At 46.6% G+C, this 17,443-nt stretch overlaps 1 protein-coding gene and 1 pseudogene across 2 annotated transcripts in view; one reads left to right on the top strand and one right to left on the bottom strand.

Annotated features, from left to right (window-relative positions):
- The window catches only part of KIAA1217 (KIAA1217 ortholog), a 684,182-nt gene extending 669,425 nt beyond the window's left edge, over positions 1-14,757 (bottom strand). The window contains exon 1 of one of the 2 annotated variants that reach the window (XM_090047343.1): positions 14,638-14,757. Coding sequence is in view for 1 of the 2 variants with exons in the window: in XM_090047336.1 (XP_089903462.1) it covers positions 14,510-14,582 (73 nt within the window). In the remaining variant the exon portion in view is untranslated. The other variant, XM_090047336.1, reaches the window with a different exon arrangement.
- LOC149864996 (uncharacterized) lies at positions 3,242-4,893 on the top strand (annotated as a pseudogene).
- Positions 14,758-17,443: the final 2,686 nt, after the last annotated feature.

The following is a 17,443-nucleotide window of genomic DNA, read 5'->3' as shown; positions in this document are numbered from 1 at the left end:
ATACATAAAAATGGGCAGGGACACATGCATTAAATCATCTGAAATATCTTAAAGCACTAGATGTAGTGTAGTAAATAGTATAGCACAGTAAATAGTATAATAAATCCTTTCATAGGATGTGAAATTATCAAAATAATATTACAGCTGAATGAAAAAGCCTGAACTTTGGAAATCTAAAAGTATGGAACAGCATTGCCTTCATATGTATAACCATTACATAATAGCTAGATGTCAATAATCAATTGTAATTAGGTTCTATACCATCTACTCACATCTTCTGTTTTCAGCCAGCTGCTGTTTTTTGTATCCCTTTGAAATGTTTGGCTGAGATTTTACCATGCTTGGCAAAATTTGGTGACAAGGGCATACAGCTCTTATCCAAGTATACCTCACTGTCATGATGGCATCAGTCATGGTAAGTTCTATGTTACAGCTGATGCCAATAATTCATGACTCTTAGATTCTCTCTCCAATTTTTAATTCAGTGGTTTTTGTAATAACATATTACAACTGCCCTAATAAAATGATCTCTTTCAAAGAAATCAGATGTTTAATATGCAGTAGATATCTATCCATTATAATTAATGCCCTTTTAATAACTGAGTTGGCCTTATTAAACAACAAAGGGATTTTGTTTTATTATAAATAAGCCAATCTTCACCCCCCACACCCCAATCCATACAAAATATAGATAGCTAAGATTGTAATTACACACTAAATGAATCAGAAATATATTCTAGCTCTATACATTGTGAAGCAAATGTCATTGATAATTGTACATAACATCTTACAATATAAAGTGACAAAGTAGTATCCATACAGAGTCCTCAAGAGTCCGAGATGGAAGAAACCTACTAAATCATAGGGGCTAGCATCTTGCTGAAAAGAATGTAAGCCCTTCAGCAGAGGATGAGTCACTTATTGAAGTGGTACTGCACTCTACTTTGGCTTGACAGTGTGCTTGTTTAGTTTTATTTAGTCTTAAGAAAATCATGTATATATTTTTTCCATGCAATATGCCAAAAGCATAATATAAAAATAAAATAGAACTGAACTGTCTTCCAACTTATTTCTCTGCTTTTGCCATTTTGTGCAATGTGCAGGCAAAAGTTTAAATTAGTAAGCAACTACTGTATCAAAGATAAAAACTCATCCTCCAGCATTTCACTTTTAAGAGCATTCTACAGACCAAGATGCTGTGCACAATTCATTAGTTTCTAGACCAATTAATAGGTGCATAATTAGAAACAAGGTCTCACATACATTAGACCTAAATTATGCAGCAAGGCTCTTGATTTATGCAGCATAGCTCCAATGAATTCTTGGGCAAAGGAGGAATTATGTAGCGAAGTTAATCAGGCACAAACTCATTCAATAACCCTTACTGCTATTGAAATTCTAAAAACGCAACACATTTTTTAAATGCATATTATTTATTTGCACAGTAGCAATAGAGAAATAGTTCTCTTTCCTGGCTCAAGAATTCCATAGAGGAAGAATCAAGCATGGACTAGAAAGGTAGCGTATGCATCAGCATGAAGGATCCTGAGCACCACAATCCAGAGGTCCTGAGTCACCACAATAAGAGAACTGTCTTTACTGGGCTTGGAGGTCCCATGTTGCATTACATATTAAGAGCAAGACTTCAGTCCTGTGGGGCTAAGTGATACACAGCAAGGAATAATGGTTACCATGCAGAGCTCCAAAGCCTCACAAGAGTGCTTCAGTTCCTTCAGCTTGCTTTCAGTTTTGAAAACCACTCATTCTTATCTTCACTGCCATAAAGCACAAACACTCTCTAGCTGCCTCTTCCCCTGCCCTTTTAAAGGACAGAGGCACATAATGGAAGCTGGCACAAGAAATAATGAACGTCCTTTTGTTGGGCTAGAATAAAAATGAAAAAGGCAAACTTGTGGGAAAGCAAGCTGAGAAGATGCAAGTGCCAGAAAAATGTCAACTTTTGCAGATTTATGCAGCAGAAATGTATGTGGCATCTTAGAGAAAAGATAAATTATGCGGCCATTTATGAAGCTACATAACTTCATCTTATACAGCCCCCAGTGGTAAAGTCTGTATTAGTGTCGCAGAGCACTCAGGTGGCCTGCTTCTTGTAAAGAGGGGAAACTGCTAGGGAAAGAGTCCTAGCAGTGAGTGAAGAGGCACAGGTGCAGGTTGCAAGGGCAACGACTGGGAGTCAGCTGACTGGAAGGGGTAGGGCCTGGCCCACATATAAACCCCAGGGCTGAGGCCAGGAGGACAGTTCCCTGCTGGCAGCCAAAGGGGAAAGAGCTCTGCTGGATCAAGCAAAGAGGAGAGGCTAGACTGCAGCTAGAGCCCAAGATTGGGGAAAGATGGAGCAACCCTGGTGTGACAGGAAGAATGATGTTGTAGCCGACTGGCAGAGATTTATGTTATCACCTACGGGCTCGAGTTTTCTGTTTACTGTTTACAACCGGAGGTTTGGGTGAGGGTATTAGGGGTTGGAGGAGGCCTCATAGGGGATCCACAGTAGTGTGGGGACCCCGGTGCCAGAGAGAGTGCAGCACTTTGGGATGCACTGACCCCAGCCCCGGGCAAAGGGGGCAGAGCAAGAAGCCCCAGGCAAAGGGGGCAGTGACTGACGAGCGCCTGTGGGGCGCAGTGAGAGACAAGGCTGCAGAAAGCCAGAAAGCGCAGAGAGAGCAAGACAAGGGCTGCGGAGATCCCGAGCGCCAGAGGGCGCAGAGAGAGACAAGAGCTGCGGCTAAGACTGAACAACGTCCGGTACATCTGCGAGGCTTGGGGTGTGGTACAGGGGTGGTTGGAGCCACACATAGCCCATAAGGCAGGGGTGTACGGAACCGCCATTAGAGAAACAAGATGAGGGATAGCAGGAGAACCGTGGCCAAGAGGATGAAAGGCACCCTTCCTTTAATATATATAAGACCAAGACGTGGCAGGAAAGATTCGAGGATGCTTTGAGGTGAACTTGGCATGGTAAGGGGGCACTAGGGGGGATCATGTCCACCCCTAGGACCCCGCTCCATGACAAGTTGGTGCATTGGCTGGGAAGTCAGCCGTGCACGGGGGAAAATCCCGTGCCCCTGAGAAGGGAAACAAACCTTAGCGCTAGATCAGATACAGTGAAGCGCAAGGCAGTAAGACCGGGGCTCAGGAAGATGAGCCAAGATTAGAGACGAGCATGCTGTTAGAGATCATAGAAGGGAAGATGTTGGGTCTGGCCTAGGATAGAAGCAGAACAATGACAGAAATGGCAACTCTGGGAGTCAGGTGGCAAGAAGTCTTCACTTGGCAGTTACAAGTGGACGAGGTGGAGGGAAAAGTTGCCCATCTGGAGTTCGAGTTGGAAATGATGAAGGGACAAAAGAAGCAAGCTGAGGCAAAAGTGGCCGCTTTAGAGCTGCGAGTACAAACCGGGAAGAAAGAAGGCAGATCAAAGGAGATCAAGCACCTGATTGCAGCAGAGGCAGAGAAGACTCAAGCCTGGAATGGCTCATGGCAGATGAGGCCAAGAAGAGCAGACAGCAGGAAGGGAAGTTGCAAGAGATGCAGAAAGAGATGGCTGAATGGAGGAGTAAGTCCCCTGAACCCGGTATGGCCCAGACCGTAGAACAAAAGGAGGTAATACAAAAGCTGGAAATATCAAAGTGTCTCATAGGGCCCTCCAGAAAGAAGATCTGCATGAGGACCCGGAGAGCTGGCGAGAGCAATGCTTACAAGCCGAACACTTGGTCAAAGAGCTGCGAGAAAAGCTAATGGAGAGCCATACCCAGGCAGAAGAGATGAGGAAAGTTACAGCAAAAGAAATGGAGAAAGTAAAAGGATACATGGCAAACCATGAGGCTTTGCAAGATCAGAAGCAGTCCCTCGAAACAGAGGTAAAAGCCAGTGCTGAGGAGTGTGCAGAATTGCAGGCTTAGGGAGAAAAGGTGGAGAAGGAAAAGGACCAACTGGGGGAAGAGAGACAGTCCCTGAAGACCCTGTTAGAAGAGGGCGCAGCCAGGGAAACCATGCTGCAGGCAAAGATCGAGCAACTGTTACAGGCTGCTCAACCCCAGAAAAAGAGACTGATTGCAATAGGCCTGCAACTGGAGGAATATGCATCCAGGGCTAACATGGATTGCCAGGTACATTTTCAAGAGCTTGAAGCCTTGAAAGGGTTTTTGATAGAGACTGAGAGATTGGTAGAGAATGCACGGCTCATATGCCTAAAGGTCCAGGAAGACCGAGAACCACCCAAGAGTACTGGGCTAGGAAGCTCCAGGGATGAGAGGGGAGTAGAGCAACAGGAAAAGAATACAGTGACGAAGAGACCTCCCAAAATAGTCTCCAACAATGGGGGAAGAAAGTATCCCCGCAGTTATCCAGTACCCGGAACAAAAATGGAGTCACTGGGTAAACCAGTATGTAGAGGGAATGAACTGCTTGGGAGAAAGATTTGAAAAACTTGCCAGCATGTATGATTTGGGGATATTGACAGTGCCAAAGCAGGTACAACAGATGGAGGTAGATAAAGGGAATTTGGCAGCTGTGCAGGAAAGTGGACAGTTCAGGCTGAGCAGCAAGAACAGTGGTCCAAGCTACCAAGGCCATACCCAAAAGGGGCAACATCCCAGACAGAAGGACCAGAGGCTCAAGATGGCCCAAGCCCTGACATATAGCAGATCAGGTTTCAAAGGGAAGAAAGCAGCAGAAGCCCTAGGTAAAAAAGAGGCCCAAGGGCCCGAAATGCAGAGAAGGAGCCAACCCCCCAGGGAAACTAAGGGGGAAATAGAAGTATGCCCCAAGCTCTACCCTAAGGACAAGATACCAAGCCCTGCACAGAAGCAAAGGCCATGCCAGATGCAGATGGCAGACCAAGCTAAGGAGGCAGATCTCTCACACCAAAGGTAATCCAGTCAGAGAAAGAACAAATGGGGGGAAGGAGGCAATGTGTATACGTTAGTAACCTCCCAGGGCAAGTCAAATGGTGGACCTTGAGAAAAATTAGTTGAAACCAGAGTCGGGGGAGTAGCCTCTGTGAAGGTGTATGTAGGACCTGGCGGAAGACCCACTGGCCAGGGAAAGATAGAATTCTGGAGGGAGGAACAGGCCCAGCAAACACTTAAGGTGCAGTGGGAGCTTTGGGGGAGGCTCATGGACTGGCAGGAAACCAGAGGGAGAAGGGACTCTTGGCAAGCACCCCAAAGAAGGGGAGGTCCAGGTCACTTGAGGATAAAAGGGGAAAGGTACCCCAAGTAGTAGGAGGCAGCTCTACCAGGAAGAGGGAGAAGGCTTCCTCTTCATGTTGAAGGGGCTGCAGAAGAGGAGCGAAGATAGGCCTGAGTTGCACTCTACCAAGGCTGGCTAATGTGGGGGGACTACCTGTGGTGGATAACTCCCAGCAAATCCCACATGCACCCTTGGGGGGAAAAAAGCAAGTAGGAGGTGCCTGAAAACCTTTGCCTCCTGTATCTGCGTTGCTGGGTGCCTGAGAAAGGCCAAGAGAGAAGCCCCACATGGATGCAACACCTGGCAAGAATGAAGATCAGCCTCGGTGAGTCTGGATCTTAAGGCAGGGAGGTGTGTTGCAGAGCACTTAGGTGGCCTGCTCCTAGTAAAGAGGGGAAACTGTTAGAGAAAGAGCCCTAGCAGTGAGCTAAGAGGCACAGGTGCAGGTTGCTAGGGCAACCGCTGGGAGTCAGCTGACTGGAAGGGGTAGGGCCTGGCCCACATACACCCCAGGGCTGAGGCCAGGAGGGCAGTTCCCTGCTGGCAGCCAAATGGGAAGGAGCTCTGCTGGACCAAGCAAAGAGGGGAGGCCAGACTCCTCTAAATTCCTACCTTTTAGAAACCCAAGCCTTTTTAACTTTTTTAAGATGCTCAAGTGTGATGCTCATCACAGCAAACACTAAAAAGCAAAGCAGTGGCATACTGACGGGGGGGGGGGGGGGGGGGGGGGGGGGGCAGGAAGAGGCCATGGCCCCTGGGCACTGGCCTGGAGGGTGTGGGGGACGCCAACTGGAGAGGCCGGAGCACCTCCCATGTTTGGTGTGTGGCCCGCCCACCAGCCCAGCAGGTTGTAGCTTTCTTTGGCCATTCCAGCCACCTCCCCCCACAGCAGGGGCCCCACACATGCTGATTTGCCTCAGGCCCCGCACCCTGTTCAGATTTTCCCTGAGGGCCAGTGGGGGGGTGCACAAATGCAAGCACTAGCCCCCAGGTGCCAGAGACCCACAGTATGCAACTGAAGCAAAATGTTTAGACACATCACCTAAACCTTAGGTAATTATCACCATGCTACTCAGTCAAACCAACACACCAACATAATTTTTAACACGCTTGCTTAAGTCTACAGTACTATCAATCCCAGTTCTTCCACCCAAAAGTTAGCATTTCAATAATACAACCTTAACTTCCAGGTTGATTTCTGTTTTGTACATATTTTCAGTGTGATATATAACAAGTACCCATCTCTAATGCAGGCTCTCTAAATCTGGGATAGTGCTGGGTGATCAGATCATTCCAGTGGCATAACCATGGCAGGGCAATTAGAGCTGCCACCCTAGGCCTAAGCCTGGGGGAGGGTGTGGCAGGAAAATAAGGCTGCTGCTGAAGCCACACAATTGTAACAGCAACTAGACATTGCCACTTCCCCTGTGTGGGAAGCTACCCTGGGCTCCTGTGTTTTTTACACCTTTAGAGGGCTCCCATTTTCTAGGAACATGGTTCCAACAAAGCCAAGCTAACAGAGCTGACATAACCCACTTTTATTTGTCCCCTAGGATCTCTCAAGGTGTAAAGTTCTGCAACCTGAGGGGGTTCCACTCACAAAATGCTTCAAATTCAAGTTGTCTTCACTTTTAAGCACATTCTCCATAAGTTTGGTAGGAAAACAACAACCCTGGCCACTCAGCTGAGTGACATGGGGATGCAAGAGGAAACTGGAGAAGACAAGAGCTGGCCTTGGACACCTACCACCCCCAGCACTCAGCTGAGCTGGAAAAAGCAAGGGGAAGCAGATGGGGCAGCATTCCCAGTGCCCAGGAGCTGAGCAGAGGGAGTATGGCAAAGCCCCTGACTGCTGAGCATGGCAAAGCCCCTGCCCACTTCTCACACTTTAGTGCAAGAAGCAGGTAGGAAACAGCTGAGGCCACTTCTCTGTTCCCTCCTGTTTGTGGGAGGGCAGGAGAAGCTGCCCCTACCAATTTATCTAGACCAGGGGTTTTCAGCCTTTTTGGGTCAGTGTAGCCCTGGCGGCCACATGCGGATGAGTGTATCCCCAGTGACTAGACATGGATTGGGGGGGTGGGGAATGTAGCACGTGGTCAAACATGGAGTGGCGGCAGGCACCATCTGTGATCTTCCTGTGCCCCCTGCATCCGGCTGGGCAGGCAGCACCTGCACAGCAGCGCAAGATGGTGTGTGATGGTGCTCTGTCCCCACCCGCCCATGAATAGAGCCTTCTCAGGTACCCACAGGAGGTACGTGTACCCATGGTTGACAACCCCTGCTCTAGACTGAGATGACCTCAGTCTTGGGAAGGCACAGGAGCCGTTTCCTCAGCTCCACTCCTCCTGGTCCCCAAGAAGAGTCGAGCCAGAGGAAAGTATGCAGACATTCTGTCTCCTGGGAGAAACTCCCCCAGGAGCAATTTAACTCTGGTTGTTCCTAGGTTATCTTTCTTCTGGAGTGGAATTCTCCCAGTAGAGAGCAAGAACAGCAATTCGCCCAGTAGAAACTGAACACATGTTTGTAGCATTAGTCAGCCTAATAATTCCAATAGCTCAATTCTTCTCATCCCGAGTAGTTACATTCCAAGTTTTCACTAGAGGCCTAAAAATGCTTGATTATTTTCTGTCTAGGGCCAAAGAATAGAAAGTCTTAATGACCTCTTCCCAACCAACCCCAATAGTCAACTGAAATAAATGACAAAAAAATGCAACATTTTTGAGGGAAAATTTTATCTTTTAAATTTCTTTCCTCCCCCCGCCCCATATTGCATTAGTCACAAAATTAGAATAATATCCAATAGAAAATAATTAAAAACAAAATGTGTTTCTACCTGCAGGTCCTTCTCTTGTCCCATTCTTACAGAAGAGTGGCAGTAGAGATCTCTCCACCTTAAAGGAACTTTTTTCCTCACCTATTTTGGTTCCTCTGCCCTCTCCCCATCCCACAGAATCTCAATGATTCCTGTCCTGGTATTAGCCATAATGCTCATGTTATAGAATTGCTATCCAAAGAACATCTCTGAATATAGCTCAAAGTCAATGGTCACTATCTTGCATCTTCATATACTTCTTTGGAGTTGTTTCATTACATGGTAGTTACCTTAACTACAGAAAAATTAAATAGTAATTTTTCAGACAAATATTTAAAAGACATAGTTAACACTAATTCTAACTTGCATTAAGGGGGGGATAAAAATCAATTTTTGTTTTAAATAAAAAAATCAGATTTTTTATTTAAATCTGATTTTTTTATTTTAATCATATTTTTTACATTTTTGGTAAGTTTTTTAAATCTGTATAAAGATAGTTTTAATTTAAATTAAAGATCAAAGAGATTATCATGGAATAAGGATTATAACTTCTAATTATATACTAGTTTTCATGTAACCTTTTTAGAAAAGATTTATAAATAGGTCACAACAGGCCATGGACTATATAAAGGGCCCAATCTTATGGGGTTCCCAGAGGCTCCCCTATAAATTAGTAAAGATTAAAGAAAACCACTCTAGCCAGTGGGACTTAGTGTTCAGTCTAGATTTGAAGATCCCATTAAGCATCTCTGTGACACTTAGCTTCAGTTCTCAAACTGTGTATTTATGTCTCCGGAGATAACATCCTTATTAAAAACAGTATATGGAGATGAGAGATAACAGACCTGTTTTACCTACACAGAGTCAAGCCCTTACCTCTCTCTAAAAGTGCAAAGCTTCAAGAAGTCTAAATGAAGAGAGGATTATTGGGAATGGAGTAGATCTGGGCAAGGAGGAAGAGTCTGGGGATAAATGCAAGCAGGGAGAGGCAGTAGAAACAAAACAGAAATGTTTTGAGCAGGCTATTCCAGACCTCTTGAGGAATAAATTTCTGAGTATAGCCCCTCCATAGACTTGATATCTAGTGAGGCAATAGCGTGATAGAAGGGGAAAACTACCATGGCAGCAGGACCATAAAAGAGAGAAGAAATCAAAGATGAGGGGAAATCTAGAGAAAGTGAAGAAATCCCAAAGCTAATAACATATAGCTGCAGCGCTCATTTGATGTCCTCATAATAAAGTATGGCAAAAATATTCCCCAAAATCCATGATTAATCTAGTGAATTATCTCTAATTCACCTCCCAATGACTTCACAAGTATCTGTTTCAATCAGCTTAGGTAAATAAAATAACCAAATCATAATTCATGTTTCTGATGTAGCTGCAATATTAATCTTAAAAATATCAAAATAAATTACTGCTTTAAAATGTGTAGTGTGTACCTTATAAAAATGAAACCTACATCTATCTCTGAGTTGTGAATTATATGTATTAAATTTATATCAAGCAACAAGAATGCACTTTTTGTAGAAAGCAATCATTAAGTTGAAGTATCCTGACCAGTGATTTAAATCGTGATTTAAATCAATTTGATTTAAACCTAATCTACCCTGGTTGTATTTGCTGTTTCAGGAGCAAACATATGCTAAATCTCATATCATTTCTCCAAAAAATGGTAACTCCTCTAGTGAACTGAGACCTGACACTACAAAAACCTACCCAGAGGCTTCAAGTTAAGCACATACAAGGCTTTACACAACCAAGCCATGACATTCTAATGCTTTTTTTTCAGATGGAAGGATTTGCACAACTGCTGAAACATCAGGGCATCATTTTCTTGCATCAAAGTACAGAACATTTAAGAAAAGGCAATTTATTTTCTGCATAATTAAAGATCCACTGCTGCCTCTTGAAAATATTGTGTCTGATGAGACCGGATGGCTCAGAGAATTGTAATGGGCTAAAGAGGTTTTCAACTCTAGGTCAGGGATTCAAATTCAGCCCAGGCTGTTAATGGGTGAAAGTAGTTACTGTCTGATGGCTGTCTGATTGCCTGTGCTGGCAATCTCATTACAGTTTCCAGGTAACAGGTATACGCATTGTAAAACTACCCCCACTCTGCCAGCAGTGAAGCAGCCACCTTTCCACCAGAATTGGAGTTAGAAATTGAAAGTGAATTTACTTTGAACTCCCATTCACCATCATCACTACACTGTCTGTAGGACCAGTATTAGATAGGAACAAATAGATTACCTCATTTTTATATACTGTATATAGTTGTATATACTGTAAAGGAGAGATGTCACATACCAACTTTATCCACAGATGCAGAAGCAGAGCTGGCAGCTAGAACCTAGAATCTGCACAAAACTCTGACTTAACTTTCTCACCAGTTCTGGTAAATTTTCTGTCTGTTTCCTCCAATTATTTATCCAAAGAATTCAGTGAAGGAAGAAAAATTAAAGAAACACTCAAATTAGGCATAACTTCCCAGTCCTTAACATTTACAAAGATAAAAGACATCAGCTAGAGAAGGACAAAATATACTAGCACAAAAAATAAATGAGTTAACCTAAAAACATTTTTGATTTCTTGTTTATTCTCTTTATCCAGTTTCTGTATTCCCTTATCCATCTAATCCATTCCGTCCATCTCCATGCATTGTTTTCTATTTCCCAAAATGTAACGTTTACTTTGTCTCCACTTCTTTCTTTAACAAACAGCCTCTTTGTTCTTTTAACATTAATCCCATCATGTCTTCTACTGTTTGCTTCTTCTCCCATTACATTGCCTTCCCTTTCTTCTTCTCTTTGTCTGTGCCCTCTGTCTGTTGTTCACTGCGGTGTCCTCTCTTTGTCCCATTTTCATTTCGTTTCCCCACTGTATTCTCCATCACTAATAACTTAAAATATATTCATTTTTTGTAAACATTACTTAGTCAGCATAACATCTATAATGTAAGCAAGCTATATTCCCCTTTTACAAATTCAAAAAAATCTATCTAGATCATAAACTCTTCAGGACAAGCACCATGTCCTTCAGTTTGTTTGCAGTGCACCAAGGCCTCAGTACAATGTATATAAAATGTGGTGTCTTAACCAAGACTAACATGAAGTCAAGGTCAGAGCTAGGACTAGAACAGGAAGAGTTCCTTGCTGAACCATCATTACAACAGTTAACTATCCCCTTTTCATTGCAGCTAGAGGCCCCATTTGCTGCTCAGTTCTCTGCTAGTTCCCTGGAAATGCTACAGCCCATGCTGTACCTGTTAGTCTGAACATGTCAGTCGCCAGGGTTGTCAAGCTGCAACTTTCCATAAGCACTAATTTGTACTGCAATAAATTATTTTGTATAAAAAAATTCTGCCATCACTTGTTTCTTCACTTGCTTAAAATATGTGTTAAAGATATTTTTACTTCAGAAGTGGTCTTGTCCTACTGCTTAAACCTGAAAACATAATAGGTTGTGTTTTTGTGACATTACAGCACAGTAATTTATTATAAACATGAAAATTATGATTTCAGGTGAGAAAGACACAAGAGGCTAGTTTCAAAGCAAAGACCTATTTGTAAAGAAAAAATTAAGAACAACACATAAAATGCACAATCTACACAAACACAATGGCTCTAAAGACCAATTGATATTTCCTGGAAAACATAGGGACAAATAGTAGACTTCAGAATCTTTAAAAAGCTTTCCAGAAAATATCAGTTGGTCTTTAGAGCCAAATATTCCTAATGAAGGGAAGAAATATACTTTTAAATAAAAGCAGTCTTTGGATTGTATTCCTCTAGAACAGTGATTTTCAAGCAGGATGCCATGAGATCTGTTTAAGGGTGGTGCAGAGTGCAGCACAGCACTGTTAAGTGTGTAAATACCTCCACATGGTTCACAAGATACACTGACAGAACCCGTGTCCAGATGAGCGCAGCTGTCCGGTATGTGGAGCCAGTGCCACACATTAAAGAGTCACGTGTTTCCCATGCTGCTACCTAGCAGGGGGGAAGAAAGAGGGGTTAACCCTGGGAGATCCTAGGGTCCAAATAACCCAGGTAGAAAAAAAGGGCAGTGCACGTGGTTGCAGCATGCACTACCCAAAACTGGGGAACATCCATACTCAGTCTGGACGCAACCAGGGATTGCAAATAAGAATCCATAGTGTCAAAAACTTTCTGATCTGTTGTGGCCCGAGTTCTTTTTAACAAAAGAATTGCTCGAGTATTTTTCCACAGTCGAAAAATCAGTGAAAGCTAAGAGCTGGCATATTCTGAGAGGTGCTCTGAGTCTAACAAGGGGCCTATTGAGTCTAACATGGTTGCAAGCTACTGCTCTAGAATATAACACCAGCTTGAAGTAGAGCAAATTAGGAAAACAACTTAAAATGATTTATTTGTCTTCAGTGCAAAATCAGTACATAATTCTAGGCATAGTAGCATTAAAAACCTCAAAGATGACCCTTCTCCTATGATTTAAAAATTAGTTGCTGGTAAATTTTGGCTAAAGACCAGATACTTTAATAGTGTGCTAATATGGAACATAAAAATTTGAGCTCCATTATTCCAATAAGTGTTTTGGGTGTGCTAAAAACATAGGATTAGACCCGTGTCCTTGATCCCATTGACTTGGGATCCCATTGATCCCATTGGTCTGGCCCATGGAGCAATTGGATCATTGAACTGACCCCACTTGCCAGCCCTGCTGCATGTGGCATGCGGGTTAGACCTTGCGCAGCACCTGCACAAAGTGCAGGAAGCCAGTCCAGACCACATGCTTCCTGGATTGGACCTGGCTCCAAGGCCAGCACCAATGAGACCACACTGAAGCTCTGCATGCAGCAAGCACAGCAAGCCTGGGGCCAATGAATACAATGCTCACAGTGCTGGGTTCAGCCCTGTGTGCTGTGTTTGGCATGCTCTGGCCCCTTGCTGTGCAGACAGCACATGAGGCCAGCATGGGGCAAGTGCTGCCCACAGTGAGCAGGTTGGACCTGGGGCTGCATGTGGCACACGGAGCCCAGGCTGCGGATGTGGCTCCCCAGTCCTATGCTGCCTGCAGTGCCAGGTTCAGGCTGGTTCCCAGTCCTGCATAACACATGCACAGTGAGTCCCGGGTCTAGCACAGGGATAGATGAGTTTGACAGCCCTGACATGGACTTTTGCATGTGCTTAACCTTACCCGTGTAAGCTTCAATACGCAGTCACATGAATCAAGTTGTATATCTATGTAAACTGCAGAATCAGGGCCTATAATAGGAATGCTCTTGAATGGACCATACAACTTAAAGACCAGATGACGGTGAACTAAATCTATACATATTTAGCCAAAGTCCTCGTGGCTTGGTCACTTTGTACAAAATATAAACCATGAAGATATGATCAACTGCTCAGAAAACAAAGCTCTAGTAAGCCTTCCAGTTAACATAATCATACATATATGGACTACGCTTTTGCACAATATGAGATACAAAAACTCCAACACTAAACGCGGGCCCAATTCTTGTCCCTGGATTATATATGTTTGACTTGTTTGCTATATGCTAATAATTTTTTGGACAACAGACTGATGCTCTATGCCATGTAGTCTTTTGACTACTGTTCCCACTACACTTCTGCTAATGAGAGCATCAAGACTGAATAAGTCCAGCAAAGGTGAGAACAAGGAAAGGACTGAAAGTGCTGAGGTGCACAAGTCACTATCCAGGGGTTTATCTGCCTCTTTGCAAGGCTCCAGTAGCGGTCAAAACAAGCGGTACTTTGAACACACGGGTTTGACTATGATAGGAAAGGATTTTTAAAAATAGTGGGTTCAGATGAGGAAAACGCAGGAGCCGGAGGGGCATAGAAGAAGGTGGAATTAAGCCGCGTGATAAACATATTTCCCCCAGGCGTCACGGGTCCAACAGCTGAACCGAACCAGGTCCCCCTGCCCGGGGGAAGGCGGGTTTAGCCATCCCTGCCCACGGGGCCGCCGGGCACCGGCGCGCACAAACCTCCGGGACGCCCCGCGGCGTCGCCCGCTTCTCCCGCCGCGCCGGGCCTCCCCCGCAAGCTCCTCGCCTGGACCCGACTCCCGCTTCAGCCGAGCCGGACTCGGGGGATGACCTCCCCCCGGCTGCGGCGCCGACCCGCTCCCGCGGAGGGAGGCGGCGCCGCTGGGCGCGGAAGCCAGGGAGGTCTCGGGGCCGCGCGGGGAAAGCCCCGCACGCGGCCCCCCGCCGGGGCTGCTCCCCTGGGCCGCGAGTGCCAGCCTCCCGTCCCGCTGCGCGGGGCGCCCCTGCGGCTGCCGGGACCCGTGGCGCCCCGGGGGGCGAGCAGCAGCCGCCGGAGCCGGCCCCGACGGCAGCAGCGGGGAAGTTTTTCCCTCCGCGACTTCGCTCAACTCCGGCGAAGCGCCAGGCGGAGCGGAGCCCGCGGCAGCGCCAAGGTCACCGGCCCCGGGGGCGGCTCGCTCCCGGCCCCGCGTCCCCCGCGCCCCTCCGCCACTGACCGGCCGGCGGGCGCGGGCTGCCTGGCGCCGCTCCGCGGGGGCCCGGGCCGGCGGGCAGCGGCGCTGCGGACATGCCCCGGGGCCGCCCGGGCCGCGTCTTCCCTCCCCGCCGACGACTTTCAAGTCACCTGCAGGCGGCTGGGGCCGGAGCAGCGGCGGCCGCTGCAGGGGGCGGGCCGGGCCGGCCGGGGCGGGGAGCGCCGGCTGCGCGCTGCTCCTCTGGCGGCGGCTCGGCTCGGCGCGGGCAGCTCCGCAGCTCTCCCCGGGACTGCAGTCATTGCGTCACCTCCATCCCCCAGCCCGCCCCGCCCCCGCCCCCGCCGCTGCAGGAGCCGGGGGCTGTGCTGGGGGTTGAGGGGGGTGGGGGCGGCCGCCGCGGGGCAGGGATGCCGGGATCCCGGAGCCCTCGCTCCGCCCAGGTCCTGCCGAGCCCGGCTCGGGGCAGGGCGCAGGGGTGCCCCGGGGAGCTGCTTCCCACCCCGGGCTGAGCGGCCGCTGCGTCGCTATTTGACAGCCGGGAGCCCCCTGCACAGCAGTGAGCGCCGCCGGCGGCCCCGGCCCCGCGCTGCTCCGTGAGGGCGGCCGCCGCCTCCCCGGCACTCCCGCGCCGCGCTCCCCTGGTCCCTGCCTGAGCGCTCCCCTGGTCCTCTTCCCTGAGCGCCCGCCTTCAGCGCCCCTCAGACGTGGCCGCTGCTGCCGCCCGGGCACAAGCCCCCAGGTTTGGGGGCTCCAGGAACTTTCAAATGCCGGGGGGTGCGCGCGTCCTGTGACAGGACCTGAGGAAGTCAACTTGAGCTGAGGAAAGCATGTGGGACTCTCTCATTAGCACGGAGCACACCTGCTAAGTAAGGTACAATCCCTCCCTTCCCAGATGATCTGTATCAGGGCACATGGATGGATCTTGAGGGGATTTATGAGTCCAATCCTTGAGCCATGAATCTGTCCACAGAAGTTGCAGGTCTTTCCATAGGGGAAAGTACACAGTAGACTGAGATTTCTCTCCTCTTCCTTCCTCCCTTCTCTGCTTTAAGGGCAAGGTGCTTTACCTGGAAACTGGCTGATGCTTCACTGAGATTCCAGCACCATTGGAGTCAGTCAGCAACCAGCTAGTCCCAACTCAAGGTGTCAGCATCCATTTTCTTGACGTGTGCCTTCAATGTGTCCTTGTAGCATTTCCTCTGGCCACCACAAGATCTCAGATTGTCACTTACCTGTGAGTAAAGCAATTGTTCTGGGCACTGGTATCTCCCGAGACTGGGAGGGGCAGCGATGGCAGCAGGGTGGCAAGCAGCAAGCACACGCAGAAGCCAGCAGGGGGCAGGGGGAGGGTGGTGAGCGGTGACCACCTGCAGAAGCTGGTATCAGCAGTGGCCAATGTCAAGCGGGGGGGGCACATGCCCCCCCCATAAGTCACCTGTGGTTCTGGGAGTCAGGTATCCACACAGTGCCCAGCCCAAAGTTGGTGCTTGAGGTTCACTGACTCAGCACTGGTCATGTTGGCTTCAGCAAGGATGCTGGTTTGTGCAGCAATCTTCTCATTTGATCTTCCACAGGTATCATTAGTGATACTTCTCCAAGCTCTTGAGATGATGATGGTAGGTCACCCACATTTTACAGCCTAAGAGGAGACCACACTGTAGATCTGGATCTTGGTATCTTTCTGGCTAACATCCATATATGCCAACAGATTTTTGTGCAAGTTTGATGCTTCGAGTCATATAATATTTTGACTACTATTCCCACTACTCTTCTGCTAGCAAGAACATCACTACTAAGTATAGCAAGGGTGAACCTATTGAATGTTCTGAGATACACATACCATCCAGTGATGTATCTGCATATATGTAATATTCTGGAGTCTCATCAATGAGCCATGGTAGAGATCATCCTTGAATCAAGGGATTGCCACCAATGACAGTCTATAAAGGTACAAATCTACACTGCCTGCTACTGTCCCTGTGACTCAGTGCCCTCCAACAATCTGCAGGTGCTTAATTTCACACTTAACCAGTGCAGACTCTGCCAGTGAGGTGCATCTCTTCGAACGATATGCAATTGCACATTTTTACCAACAAATCCCCAGGTATAAGCAAGCACAACTTATTCCTGACCACACTTGTAGTAGTAACACTTTTATTAAATCTTGCTGCCCTACCCTACACAAAAGAGAAAATTACGTTTATGATGCTAGTGAATGTACATGCTAATGGTACGTGCTTTCCAATGTTGATGTAGCCATTTTCTTCAGTGGGGCTCTCACAAAGGTACACTTTCTGCTTTGTTTGTAGGATTAGGGCTTCCATGAGTAAATCAAAGTTCTGAAAAATATCTTAAGCAAGAATCACTTGTACTAAATAAAGAGAGAGCCCTGGACTCATTTAAATTGCATGATCCTCTAGAAAATTAGGGCAATTAATAATACAGCAAATAAACTTATTTACTCTGTTAAAAATTCTGCATGTATTCTTGACTAACTACCTCCCTCTATTCTTAGCTGGTGAAACAGAATATTAAGAGGTGCAATAAATTTATCTCACTGCTTCTTTTTTTTTTTTATTTTATAGAGGCCTCTTGACATGCCCTTTGGGCCATGTAGTACCACAATAAAAATGAATATTTAAAACCTGCTGCCACTTGTAAATATTTTTGTTGAGGACTGAAGAAATAACTGTAGAGGAGCAGCTGGGGACAAGAGCTATTTAAAATCCATAGTTACTCTGTGACTAGTAGTGTGGAATGTGTGGGGAACTAGTTTACAGGAAAGTTCAGATGCTAAAATGGGGGCAGAAAGGAATACAATGTCCCATATTAATATATACCCTATGTTCTCTACTAGCAAATGTATCTGTCAGCAAATGGTAGAAGACTAATCTTTTACAGTGTGCAGCTAATTTTTCTATACAGCTTTACAATAAACAAGTGAACTCTATGAAA

The sequence above is a fragment of the Crocodylus siamensis genome, chromosome 5 (assembly GCF_052110815.1).
Source record: "Crocodylus siamensis isolate JL-2025a chromosome 5, ASM5211081v1, whole genome shotgun sequence".
NCBI lineage: Eukaryota > Metazoa > Chordata > Crocodylia > Crocodylidae > Crocodylus > Crocodylus siamensis.
Note: the sequence above shows the minus strand (reverse complement) of the source record. Positions and strands in the feature narration are given on the sequence as shown.